The 14,971-nt window shown below is 31.7% G+C and overlaps 2 protein-coding genes across 2 annotated transcripts; both read right to left on the bottom strand.

Annotated features, from left to right (window-relative positions):
* Nucleotides 1–1,234: 1,234 nt before the first annotated feature.
* LOC145031758 (dihydrolipoyl dehydrogenase, mitochondrial-like) lies at nucleotides 1,235–3,845 on the bottom strand. The gene is made up of 2 exons (XM_078980383.1): nucleotides 3,471–3,845; nucleotides 1,235–2,728 (listed from the first exon to the last, which is right to left on the bottom strand). Exons 1-2 carry the CDS (start codon nucleotides 3,744–3,746, stop codon nucleotides 1,478–1,480), a joined length of 1,527 nt encoding a protein of 508 aa, XP_078836509.1. The 5' UTR covers nucleotides 3,747–3,845; the 3' UTR covers nucleotides 1,235–1,477.
* An 886-nt stretch (nucleotides 3,846–4,731) lies between these two features.
* Nucleotides 4,732–6,259, bottom strand: LOC145031751 (putative protein phosphatase 2C 47). Its single transcript, XM_078980370.1, has 2 exons — nucleotides 6,084–6,259; nucleotides 4,732–5,824 (listed from the first exon to the last, which is right to left on the bottom strand). Exons 1-2 carry the CDS (start codon nucleotides 6,147–6,149, stop codon nucleotides 4,877–4,879), a joined length of 1,014 nt encoding a protein of 337 aa, XP_078836496.1. The 5' UTR covers nucleotides 6,150–6,259; the 3' UTR covers nucleotides 4,732–4,876.
* Nucleotides 6,260–14,971: the final 8,712 nt, after the last annotated feature.

Here is a 14,971-nt window from a genome sequence, read left to right as displayed (position 1 = left end):
ATCTCATTTCTCATTTTATTTTGGGGCAAATGAATAGTATTACTCCAAATATTGAGTAGTACTGTTAATTTGCCTTAAAATGAGTTAGAGATTTTAATTGTCGATTTTAGTTTCTTTATTTTTATGTTGATACATTTTTAGTTTAGTTGTCTACAAGTTATAACTTAATTTTAATATTTAATATCTGTAATATCTTGTTATATATTAAATTATTAATCTTTATGTATCGAGTTCATATAAAAATATAAATAAACATTAAAAATTATTACGGTAATTTATTTTATAAAAACTTATAATCAAGATTATATATTTTACAAATACAGATATTCTAATATAACATAATGTTAACATATATATATATATATATATATATATATATATATATATATATATATATATATATATATATATATATATATATATATATATATAATAGTAAAGTTTAATAAAAAAACCAACACATGGCAAAATCATCAACCATGATAGTTGATGTTTGGGAAAATTTTCTGAGTGGAAAAAAAACCATGTTTGATTGTATATTTGATTGAATGTCTTGAATGATAAAAGATGATCATATTACTATGTTGTTTTATAGTGTAATGGATGAAACTGTTAAATAATTATAAAACATACAAATTGTCATACTAAATTAAATTACACAATAATTAAAAAAATCAACAAATGTCTTATTTTTTATACAAATCAGATTAAAAAGATAAACATAAAAATATCAACTTATTTGTAACAAATTAACATAGAATTAACATCAATGGAGTGAAAAATAAATAAATAAATAAATAAAAAGTTTCATTTGGCTCATATAGACATGATTTTGAGGCTTTCTGAGAAAGACTCATTTCTTACCTGAAAGAGTCATTTTTTTATATAAATCAAACCGTATTTTCGGCTCATTACACTAGAAAGATCTGTTTAGAACTGAAAATATATTTATAAAACAAGAGCTAAGTGAATCCAGTACAATCAACTCCAATAATTTTTTGCTCAAGTATTGAAGATTAAACAAAAAAGTTCCCGGGACATTCGTATAATTAAAAAAAAAGAACCATGAGAATGATGCAGTGAAAATCATCAAAAAGACTTTACCAGTAACTAAAAATTAAAAAATTTCAGTAAACAAATGATTTTGATGCAAGGTAGATCCATCTAGTATCGATATAAACAAATAAACAATAGATGGTAAAGCCTTGATACCCACCATCAGAAACACATCTCATTCTCTCCCCGAAGGGTAAGGTATATTCTCATGTAAATGTGCAGCCAACAATTAAAAAGCACAACAATCTCTACCTCTTACACAAATCCATCAATTATTAAACCATATCAAACTGCAGTAATGGAAATTAGAAAGAAAGAAAAACAAAAAAAAAAAAGCTGTCGAATGTATCTTCAACCACTTCCACACGAAGCAGCTACAAATGTATTCAAAACAAAACCCAACCCACATCACATTTTTGTCTTAAATATGAATGGCTTTATCATAAGTGGCCATAGCAGCCTCCTTAACAGCCTCACTCAACGTGGGATGTGCATGACACGTGCGTGCAATATCCTCACTTGAAGCATCATACGACAAAGCTAAAGCCGCCTCATGAATAAGCTCACCTGCATTTGAACACATGATATGAACACCCAAAACCTTATCCGTTTCCTTCTCAGCTATAATCTTCACCAACCCATCCGCATCATCAATCGACTTCGCCCTACTGTTTGCCAACATCGGAAACTTCCCTACCCTGTACGCCACCCCAGACTCCTTAACCTGTTCCTCCGTTTTCCCAACAGACGCCACCTCAGGATGCGTGTAACACACCCCCGGAACCTTATCGTAATCCACATGTCCTTCTTTTCCTGCGATAAACTCCACACACGCGACCCCATCCTCTTCCGCTTTGTGGGCCAGCATTGGTCCCGGAATCACATCTCCGATTGCAAACACGCCTTTTACATTTGTGGTGAACCGTTTGTCGACTGGAATCCGTCCGATTTTATCGGTTTCAATTCCGATCGTTTCGAGGCCGAGTCCGGAGGTGAATGGAATCCGACCGGCAGAAACGAGAACGACATCGGCTTCGAGGACGGTTTGTTCGCCGCCGGATGACGGTTCCACGGTTAATTTGACTATATCGGTTGAAGTATCGACCGCGACGACTTTTGTTTTCAACATGAATTTCATTTTTTGTTTTTCGAGAATCCTTTGGAATTGTTTCCGGATTTCACCGTCCATTGAAGGGACGATATCCGGGGCGAATTCCACCACGGTTACTTCGGAACCGAGGCGGCCCCACACGGACCCCATTTCCAATCCGATGTAACCGGCTCCGATTACAATCAATTTCTTTGGGATTTCGGTTAGGGCTAAGGCTCCGGTTGAGGAGACGATTCTTTTCTCGTCGATTGTGATTCCGGGGAGGCCTTTGACATCGGAACCGGTGGCGATTATGATGTTTTTACCTTTGACGACTGTGCTTCCGCCGTCGATTGTGTCGACTGAGATTTCGGAAGGGGATAGGAACTTTCCGGAACCTTTTATGTATGTGACTTTGTTTTTCTTGAAAAGGCCTTCGATTCCTTTTGTTAAGTTGGAAATGGCTTTGTCTTTTTGGCCCATCATTGCGGGAAGATCGATTTCCACGTTGTCGAATTTGACACCGTGTTTAGCAAAACTGGTTTTGGCTTCATGGTACATGTGGGAAGAATGAAGAAGGGCCTAAAGAGAGGAAAACATGGGGTTAAAACTTATTTTTTATAATCGTGTTGAACCAGATGTCAAAGCTTTAACTCATTATTAGCATCACAAATTCATCCATAGACCAGTTTCCCAATACTAATGGCTTAAATGACAATTAGCAATTTGCTTAATTGGTGAAATTACCAACTCAAACTAACTAACCTTCAATCCCTGTAAGAAAGAGTTTCAGTTTCACCTACTAAAAGGTCACATACAGATACAGAAATCATAGAAAGGGAAGGGAAGATTTGATAGGCAAAGAACTGCTCACTTGGTGCATTAACTAATGTAAAAACACAACTTCCAAAAGTTTTAGACCCCTTTGATGACCAAATCTCTAGTTTTCAAGGAAATACACAAACCTAGATACAGAAAATCGTCAGACGGACATACACAAAAACTTTTGATTACACGGTTTCACTTCAAATCTGAATCAAAAGAAAATTTTCTAGTCATTCTGATGCAGTAGGGTTTCAAAGAATTGTGTTTTGAATACAATAAACAGTGTACGCATAATAAGAAGGCACTGGCATACCATTTAAGACACATAAAACACCTAAAATTTCCAAAAACCTAGACATAATAAAGAGACATCAGACACACATAGACACGAAAAGTAGATCCAATAATTGCATAGGAACTTACACACAAACAAATCAAACTAATAGTAGTGATAGATTAAAAATTAAAACCCTGCCGATGAAAAGAATAAAAGTTGTACCTTAGAGGGAATACAGCCGACATTGAGGCAAGTACCACCAAGAGCACCACGCTTCTCAATACAGGTAGTTTTAAGCCCTAACTGAGCAGCCTTAATCGCGGCGACGTATCCTCCGGGACCTCCTCCAATGACAACGACATCGTTCTCATCGGATCCTGATGCGAATCCTCTTGTGAAAGTAGATGAAAGAGCGAAGGAATACCTTGCGGCATCTGAAGAGACGGTGTTGTTGAACAGATTGATCGCCTTTCGTCTGGCCAAATTCGCCATCGCCATTTTGGAATACAATTGCAAGGTGAATTTGATTAAAGAATACAGTGATTTCAATAACAGCTTGAGTTATGAGCAGCCACCCCCTTTCTCCTTTGTATATTATATTTTCTGGTTCTTGGTGGGAGACGGAATAAGGTGGACGGCGGTCCAGGGTAAGAAAGTTCTTTTTTGATCCGGTCCGTTCATTCAGCTGCTTTCGTGTCAAATAATTTTATGACTACGTATAATAAATAAATAAAAATTAATTAAATACCTACCATTAAATTCGTTTAACATTTGATATGTATACTTGCAAATTTCTTTTTTCTTTTTATAAATTTTGAAAAACGTTAAATATATAACTACCGTTACATTTTATTTATGTAGTAATAATATCAAACATGTTTATTGTGTTAGGTTTGCCATTATTTGGAATTGATTTTCAATACAATCATCGGATGGGTTAAGATGCAATTTTTGCGGGTGAACGTTGACTTGTATAGAAAGAACGAAGGGTCCAGATTTTTAATATATTCGGGCAGTCAAACTTGGCTTCTTAACCTTTATAGTTTGTAGTGTGGAACATAAGCAATTATAATTTTGCCTTTCCCAAATTGAGCTTTTAATTGTCAAAAAAGTCGTTATAGCAAATAATATATAATATATTCTCAACAATATCACTTGGTATTTTCTTCGTTTTACAAGCTTCCCATGCAATTTGAGAACATAAATAAATAATGACGTTGTATTTTATTTTATTTCTATTCCATGCGTTTCACTCTGTTCATAGACAACACAAAGGGTAAGGGTAGGTTGGGGATAAGGTGTGTGCTTTGGTTCACACCAAACTTATCAACACCAATCCATTTAAACCCATACATATATCATCTCATCTTATACCCATGGATCCAAAACAACACTCCTTTTCATATATAAATTCAATCAACACCAAATATGACAAAATAAAAAGCATTAAACTTTTTTTTTTAAAAAGTCCAAAAACCTCGTATTATCATTAATCAAAACTCTTCATAATTCATTAATTCAATCAGATTCTACTACCAAAATTTCAGGCCACTTTTTCTAACCCACCTGAAGTGGCCCCACAAACAGACTTTAACAAAATGGTGTATGTAGTATTCACATCCTACGTGTCAGTTCTCTCCAAGTAGACTTCTTCTGAGTGTATTTCTTGCTTCTTCACTCATGGCGATGCGTCTGGATTTCGGGCGGGTTGAGCCCACAAGTGGTTCGATCCGATCCTTGAAACAAACAACAATAGCAGTAAGATTATCAGCAGCATGAAGCCTTAAACCTTCTTTCACAAGCTCCATAGCACACCTTTTCGGGTCATTATGCCTCCTTAATTCTCGCCTCACAAGACTCACAGCTGCTTGATTTGACATCACATCCCAAATCCCATCACATCCAATAATCATAAACTCATCATCTTCTTCACTCAACACCATTACACTCACTTCCGGGTTTGCAATCAGGGGAGAATTTGACCCGATTGGTAACTTCAAATACCAGTCTCCAAGGGCCCGTGTAACCGCCAGGTCACCGTCTAAGAACCCGCCTTCAAAGCACCCACCTAACTCCTCCACTCTCTTCTTCTCTTGTAGACAAGAGGGTCTATGGTCTTGAGACATCGGAATCGCGATTCCATTCCGACATAAAACCGCTCGACAGTCTCCGGCGTTGGCGATTACCAGATGTTGGCCGAGGACTAAAACGGTTAACGCAGTTGTCCCACAGTCATTGTTGATGCTGCATTCGTTAGCTATTGCTTTGTCAGCAAGTAAGAACGCTTTGGAATGGGAATCTTCTAGATCTTTTAAGAATGTTTTGTTTATGTCTGAGGATTGTGGGAAATCGGAATCTTCAAAGAGTAGTTTCATGACGTGGTTTTTGACAAAAGATGATGCTTCAGAGCCGCCATGGCCATCGAAAATGGCGTAAAAGGAGCTTGGGAATGACCATTTGTAAAGATCGCCTAGGTGGCTTGACAGGTCATCGATCCGGATGTGTTCGTCTTCGTTAAATTTGCGGGGCCCGATGTCCGTGTGGCTTCCTGATCTGATATTCGTCAAATTTACATCCTGTAACAAAGCAAATATACAAACATTAGTCTATATGTATTATCTTTAAACCCTAGAGTGGAAGCTCAGGCTTAACCAATCTCAAATTGAATAAGTCGGAAACTCGGAATTCATATTGAAATTGGAGTAGAGTCGATTCAAGATTCGAACTAAACAAACCCTATTATAAACGGAATTAATACGAAACCCAGATTAATACGAAACAATCAATGATCGAAAGAAAGCAAGAAATCGTAGGCTAAAGGAAAGAAGAATTTACCGAATCAGAAACGGAGACGATATTAATAGAGGCGGAATTTGTATAAGTTTGCTTAGACATGTTCATGTAAAAAACGATTGGGGATTTGTTTGATGAAATTGTGGGAGCTGCTGTATAAGTTTAAAAGGAATTTAATGAAATTAGGGTTTGAACTTTGAACTTTGAGTCTTTGATTGATTTAGCGATGTATAGTTGTATGTGAATATATATATAGTAAACGGCTGCGTGTAAATTGTAAAGTAGATCAACTGAAATAAACGCGCTAATTTCGTATTTCTCATCTGATTAGGACTCTTAAATCTTAATGCCATTTTTAGTTAATTGTAAAATGGAAATATCATAAAAATATATATTCTATGGAGGGAAATACGATATTATTTTTGAAAATACACGCAATATTATATTAACTTCTATACCATATTTATATTTTGGTAAGATTTTAGTTAGAATCCATATTTATCGATTAATAAAATCGTAAAAATATCTGTAATATTATTTTTAATGTCTAATTTTTTCAGTTTTAATTTATTAAAATAAACATGTGGTATTTAACTAAGTAAAAAATCTTATCATACCGTATACCTTGCGATTTTTAGATATCAAGGAAATAATATAATATATTGAGAATATTCAAACATAGTTCAAGAATTGTTGATTTTTTATTTATAGTGAATTAATTATAAGTTGTCAAGTTAATAAATATAGAATCTCTAGTTTTTTGGATATATACGTTGTCAGGTTTGCTAGTTGCTACTAGGTATTTAGGATTTTAAGTATGACCGGTTTTATTTATTTATTTATTTATTTATTTATTTGATACATGGATAAAAAGTAATTTAAATTTGTGTGCACTTATGATACTTAGATCAAAAATTTTCTTTTTATGATGCATTCGATCATTGAGTTCCAAACAAATTGAATTCTTAACTATAGTTTAACCCTTAACTCAAGCTGAAGTTCCTTTTAATTTCATTAAATTTATGATTTAATCAATTTTAAGTTCGAGTACAAACGGAGTTATAGGATGAACCGGAATTATAGAATGAACTAGAGTTATGTTTAATTACATTTTACCCGTCTCTTTAGCATTTATGCTTTTTTTAGGTCCATGTGTTTTCTCAAATTCTTGATTTTCGTCATTAACTTTTTTTACGTGGTTCCCATGATTTCTAAGTTTTTATATGGTAGGTCATTTATACATATAAAATGACTTTTATATTATTTTCATTATCTTTTATCTTTATTTAATTAGATGCAACGATCCTATAATGTATTTCGATTTTATCAATTCAATTCCTAAAGTATTTTCTGTGTTTTTTAGATCATTAAAGTTGTTTTTTTCGGATCAATTTGGTAACTTTGGACAAAATAAAGGGGTAACCCGGTTACCCATTTGCGACATAGATACCTCTTCCCCTTTTCTCTTCTCTATTGCAACCATACGACACTGTACATGCCACCTCCGGATTCATTCATCAAATCATCCACAACCATCGCCTTCTCCATCCATCTCCTACCTCCGTTACCGCCATCAATCTTTATCACCGTCATCGCCATGTCTAAGTTCTTCCGATCACCCATAACCCATAAAGAATTTGAAGGAGCATGTTTTCTTTTCCCTAATCCTCAACGCCTCCAACAACTCCCTTAAAGCTTTGCCACTGTCTCGCAGGTTTTAATCAATATCTCATTGATATCAGTAAAACCTTGGTTTCGATGTCAGGACCTCCTGGAGCTCCAGTAAAAAGTTGTGATCAACTCGCGATTGCTCTTACAGCAACATCGATATCCGAATGTGCGTTTCTCATATCTCAAAACAATAGCTTCACGAATTTTCTTACCAATCAGAGAGTATAGTGTAGAACTTCGATGAAATTTATAATTACGTCGTAACATTTAACAAAAGGTTACCGTTACCCGCTACCAACTAATTTTATCATACACACAATTTATCAAAAGTTCTTAAATTTACATTTGCAACTAAAATCCAAAATGTCTGACCAGGAAGATAATCAAATTGTTCTTCTACACAATTTGATTTTTCATATAAAGATAAAATGAAGGAGATGAACAATATTTTTTTGGATAATTCTATTAACATTGAATGTAGTTATATTCTGGAAAGTGATTATTCAAACATTCCTATTATTTTACTTTTTGTTTGTTTTGGGATAATAAATTATTTTATTGACTAATTTCACAATTACTCTTATGAATATATATATATATATATATATATATATATATATATATATATATATATATATATATATATATATATATATATATATATATATTGACTAATTTCACAATTACTCTTAAGGGTATATTCACTTTTCCCTATATATATATATATATATATATATATATATATATATATATATATATATATATATATATATATATATATATATATATAATCATTTAGGTCTCGTTTGATAGTTTCTGTTTAGGAAAGTGTTGTCTGCTAAAGTGTTGTTTGGGAAAGTTTTCTGACTAGGAAAAAACCATGATGTTTGATTGTACATTTGATTGACTGTGTTGAATGATGAAAAAAAGTATTAATTCAATAAATAAAAATTTTAAAAAAAGTTATTTAAAAAGTTTTAATAATCCAAGAAAGAAAGAGATGAGATTTGGTGTATAATTGTCTTTCTAGCTCATTCTGCCAAAAAGATATGATTTTGGAGCTTTCTTGAAAAGACATATCTTACTGGGAATACCTCTTTTTTTGTGCAAATCAAACAGTCTTTCCGATCCATTCAGTCAGAAAGATCTGTTTGGACTTGAAAAAATACGTATAAATGGGCCATTAGTTTAGGACAATGTAAAAGTGAATGAGTATTATATCATTAGCTTTGTGCTTGTTCTTTTATTCATGAAGTGCCTTCACAAATTGGGTTTTCATCATGACATATGCAAAGATAAAGTTAGGTAAAAACATTATTATATCATTATAATTTTATGACTAATTTTTTAGATTGGGTCATTAATGCTACCATCAGATCTTTGAGACAAGTTATAATTTATTCTGCAATAGGTTTTCCTGAAAAATATCGGGTAATAATATTGTTTTTTAACTAATAGCTTAAGGTTTTTTTTCTTATAAGGTATTGAGAATCTCTTTTATATATATATATATATATATATATATATATATATATATATATATATATATATATATATATATATATATATATATATATATATACTAACCGTTTACCCACGCCAAGCGACGGGTGTGATAATGGTGGTTAAATACTGAAAGATGAATTAAACCTAGAAATGGAAACGTCAGCGATATATATCCAAGATTTGTGAACAAAAATTACGAGATTTGGGGAAATACGGAGATAAGGAATGAACCAGGTCAAAATAGCCTAAGAATAGGGGATAAGAGATTTGACCTTTTCAACTATTGACCATATGTACTCTACTCTTTTTGTAATGCATAAATTGATTGTACAAATGCATTGTATGTTTGTACGACTTAAAATTCAGCATTTGACCAAAAATGTTTTATAAGTTTATATATATATATATATATATATATATATATATATATATATATATATATATATATATATATATATATATATGAGAGAGAGAGAGAGAGAATTTCAATTAACAAATGAGGTTGAGAATAAATAAATCAATATTAGTCACTTATTTATATATTACCGTAAAATCCCTCCAGCGTACCGATGCGACGGAGAAAATGTAATATTCATCTATCAATATAAATTTACATATATTCATATATGAATTCACCATATCTTATCCGCTACCTCCCTACTTCCACTTCCTCCACCATTACCTCCGTCACGGCCACCACCGCCACTCATCACCACCTCTACTAACACAAAAGAAAAAAAATGAGAGCATGAGAGGTTTTATTATGGTGTCCGTTGTGGCACCGGCAGCGTCTAACTTATCTATACATAGTGGAAAAAAATATATTTTTTTTATACTATTATGCCACTACTTCGATTTTTCGTGTCAACCTAATATAAAATCATATGTGTGCCCCTGAATGAGAATGAGAGCGTGAAAACGAATATTAGAATACTTAAAAAAACATCGAATATGTCAACATTTATAATTTTTTATGATACTATATTTTTCTCATATATAATTGTTTTAAGTTTAGTAATTATAATCTGCTATATGAAAGATGAAAGTTAAGTATTAAAGAAAAATGAGATTAAGCACTAACATGATGTTAAAAAATAAAAAATTAATAATAAAAGTTAAACCTAAAGAAGTTATAAATTAATTTTTAAAAAAAAAAATTGTAGATAGTGAAATTTAAGGTAATTATATAATCTTAAAATGATAGTTGGATATGACATGAGGCCCATTACTCCCACAAAGTTTTTAGGTGGATGCATTTAGATTTCAGATTCCAGATAAAATAAAATTCCAACTTTTTGCTTATGTACCTTAGCCATTTATTTACACCAAATCTAGTAGCTTATTTTAAAACTAATAGTATTTTCCATTTTCAGTTAAAATAAAAACATTATTAACTAAATTTTGTAGATTCTTTAACATAGTATTATAATAAAAAATGAGAAGTTAAATATATTTCTACATATTGTAGCTATAAACCCTAATTTGCAATTCAACTATTATAGCAATTCAATTTAAAACAAAAAAACAATGGCTGTGATACCACTGATGGGTTTTAGGTAAAACAAATAAACTAGAAACAATTCATAAGTTCACATGCAACCTACTTTTGGATCTATGTTTTAACTATTGAACATATAACTTTGAATTGCAAAACAAGAACCCTAACGAGAGAGGCTATTTTTGAAATTAACCAATTAGGGTTTAAGAGTTACATACCTTTCAATTGTTATAGCAAACAATTGGTAATGCTTCTAATGGAGTCACACCCAAAAGCTAGCAAGAAGGAAACTTGAAGGAGAAAGAGAGTAGGGTATGCAATTTTCGGCCCTAGGGTTTCTTCAAGGAAGGAGTGATCGATTTTATGTGCTAGGAGGCTCCTTATATAGCTGAGGGATCTAGGGTTAAGGGAAAACCCTAATGTTCCTTTGCTTGGGGCCTAAGCTTATCCAAAGGCCTTATCTAAGCCCCTTAGACAAAATCATTAGGGTTTCCCTATAAATTTCATCCACCCCCTTTCAAGGAGGTTCTAGAACCTTCCGCTCAACTATTTAATAATTGCAAACTAGTCCATGTACTTTATAATTCATACAGTTAACCCCAAAATTAATTCTAATTAATTTTTGGCTAACTATTAATTAAACCTTATGATTTCTAATTAATATATTAATCTTTTAACATATTAATGAATAATTTATATTAATTTATTAATCTTATAATAAATCAATATCTCTCATTTGATACTATCTTTATCCAGTTACTAGGTTTGAGGGCAACCCAAAATGACTGTGCTGATATCAATTCAACTACATACCAATTATAGTTATGGGCTTAGACACCTAATCCAACAGTAATCTCGGATCGTTGAGCTCAAGATACTCAAGTTCTTCTTCTTCAACTTCTTTTTCCTTCTTTCAAGCATCTAAACACCTTTACTAGGCCAAAAACACAAAAGGATGAGGAATGAAAGGCTATCTAGGGTTTCTGAGGTTGAGAGGCTGTTAAGGAGACTAGGTTTTAAGTCATAATGTTCATTATATAAAGCTTAACCCTAAAAATAGGGTTTAGGGGCTTTGATCGTACGTTGGGCGTACGCCTCCCACACTCGCATCCATTTACTCTTCTACGTTGGGCGTACCGCCAGCTTACATTGGGCGTACTTCCGCGCTGGCCACCTTGCATGCATGGTATCTTCTTGCCACTTTTCTCCATTAAGGACCAATATTGCCAATAAATTCAACGTGTCATATCTTCCTCATATGAGGTCCGTTCCTGACGAACCCTATATCCACGAAAAAAGTAGCGAGAAGCCCTATACTCCTAACAATACGTCCGAGCCTTAAAGCCTTCCGAATGAAACCCAAAATTCATAAAGATCTCGAACTGCCACTTTACCAATATACCCTTTGGCTCCAAGACACAACCTAACTCCCAAATCACCTCAATTACATTATCCGTATCTAAATGGGTCTAGATCACTATTTTTCCGAAGGCCCTAAGCCTTATGATAACCTATCCTCAGGCCGCAATCCCAAATTAGGAAAGCGGTTCGGAACAGGGTGTTACATCTTCCTTATGTTATCACTATGAGATCCTGGAATACGTTGATGTTCTTGATTCAACCTCTTTCTAGAACCTAATTCGTCTATATCCGGAACCAACATAGAAGTGTTTTGATGTATGTGTGTTCAAAAATCTGAATATATTAGTGTAACTATTAGTATTCTTTTAAAACAATGATGTTTTTTTATGTTTATTGGATTTGAAAGGGAAACTAGTCAATTTTATGACCAAGGTGATATGAACTATAAAATATGATTTATCTTCCACACAAAATTCTAATAGAATGACAAACTATGAAAAAAGAAAAGAAAAATTAACCACACATTTATAAATTCTTTTGTGATATCAAAAATAATATTCAAAATATACCATTAGTTGTACGATATAAATTAAAAAAATTGTTTTTATGTTTTGGTATATTTTAATGTGGTTTGCATTCTTTTTTATTCAAAGACAATAACAAAAAAAAATTGTTTTTTATGTTTTGGTTTTCTAAGAACATAAAAGAGAAAAAAATAGCTTATTTTTATTAGGATGTAGGTACACACAAATAAAAAATGTAGTTTTTTTGTTTTTAGCCGAACGTCGCTTCCACTACCGGACAAAAACGAAGGAGCAAAGAAGTAGAGACAGACATTAGCGACTCATTTCAAGATGAGAAACTAAGCATTCTTTCAAGAATTGGCAGTTAATGGAAGCTTTGCATTCAATAATACTCATTCTTTTTGTTAAAATTTTATATATTTTTATTGTTTTGATGTAAATTTTTCTGTAGAATGCATAGTTTCTTTTGTATTCTTTCAAAAATAACAACACATTAGAGTGTGTTTGTTTTTGTATGTAATGATTTCATGAATGTAACATTTTAAAGAATAATTTTAGATTTATTTGGATTTTTTTGTTTTTGATATAATTCTTTTGAAGAATGTGTTTATTTGTTTTTTGGTTGACATTCTTTTAATAATGTTTTGCTCGAACAAAATTCATATTTTTCAAGAAAGAAAACATAATCATTCAAGAATGTATAACTTTTCAAAAATGTTTTCATATAATGTTTGTATTTTTTGCACACATAAAAAATAAAACAATTCCTCAAAATTCGGATTTGATTATTTTGTAGCCTAAAATAATGATACATAAAATGTCGATATTATCCCATAGACGGATTGAAAATTTGAATATAAAATAATAATAATTATAATAATAAATATAATCATATGTATTTAATTGTCTTATGCATATACTTATTATGCATATGCATATACTTTTTATGTCGAAGGACATATGTGAAAGCAAGCGTTTTACCATAGGTTTAGATCGGGGCGTCTACATTTAGTTCTTCCTTATGTTATTACTAAGAGATCCTAGAATACGTTGATGTTCTTGATTTAACCAAAACCTAATCTGTCTATATTCAGGACCAACATAGAAGTGTTATGATGTATGTGTGTTCAAAAATCTGAATACATTAGTGTAACTATTAGTGTTCTTTTAAAATAAGGATGTTTTTTATGTTTATTGGATTTGAAAGGGAAACTAGTTAAATTTAAGACCAATATGATATGAACTATGAAATATGATTTCTTCTCCAACCACACATTTATAGGTTCTTTTGTGATATCAAAAATAATATTCAAAATATACCATTAGTTGTACGATATAAATTTAAAAATATGTTTTTATGTTTTGGTATATTTTAATGTGGTCTACTTTCTTTTTGATTCAAAGACAATAACAAAAAAATGTTTTTTATGTTTTGGTCTTGTAAGAACGTAAAAGAGAAAAAAAAAAATTGCTTGTTTTTCTTTGGATGTAGGTACACAAAAAAAATTGATATTAGTCAATCGTCGCTTGCACTACCTGACAAAAACGAATGAGACAAGAAGTAGAGACAAACAAAGGAGACAGACATTAGTGACTTATTTCAAGATGAGAAACTAGACATTCTTTCAAGAATTAACAGTTAACGAAAGTTTTGCATTTAGTAATACTCATTCTTTTGGTTAAAATTTTATATATTTTTATTGTTTTGATGTAAACTTTTCACTAGAATGCATAGATTCTTTTGTATTCTTTCAAAAATAACAACACATTAGTGTGTGTTTGTTTTTGTATGTAATGCTTTAATGAATGTATCATTTTAAAGAATAATTCTAGATTTATTTGAATTTTTTTTGTTTTTGGTATAATTCTTTTGAGGAATGTGTTCGTTTGTTTTTCAGTTGATATTCTTTTAATAATGTTTTGCTCTAAAAAATCATATTTTTTAAGAATGAAAAATAATCATTCAAGAATTATTAACTTTTTTAAAACGTTTTCCTACAATGATTGTATTTTTTGCACACACAAAAAATAAAACAATTCCTCAAATTTCGGATTTGATTATTTTGTTGCCTAAAATAATGATACACAAAATGTCCATATTATCCCTTAGGCGGATTTGAAAATTAAATTAAAAAATAATAATAATAATAAATTAATCATATGTATTTAATTGTCTTATTTATATACTTATTTTTATGAATATTCATATACTTTTTATGTCAAAGGGCATCTGTGAAAGCAATCGTTTTACCCTAGGTTTAGACCGGGTCGTCTACATTTAGCTCTTCCTTATATTATACTTTGAGATATGAGAATACGTTGATGTCCTTGATTCAACCTCTTTCTAGAACTTAATTCGTCTATATTCG

Source organism: Lactuca saligna, chromosome 1 (assembly GCF_052625555.1).
Source record: "Lactuca saligna cultivar CGN05327 chromosome 1, ASM5262555v1, whole genome shotgun sequence".
Lineage (NCBI taxonomy): Eukaryota > Viridiplantae > Streptophyta > Magnoliopsida > Asterales > Asteraceae > Lactuca > Lactuca saligna.
Note: the sequence above shows the minus strand (reverse complement) of the source record. Positions and strands in the feature narration are given on the sequence as shown.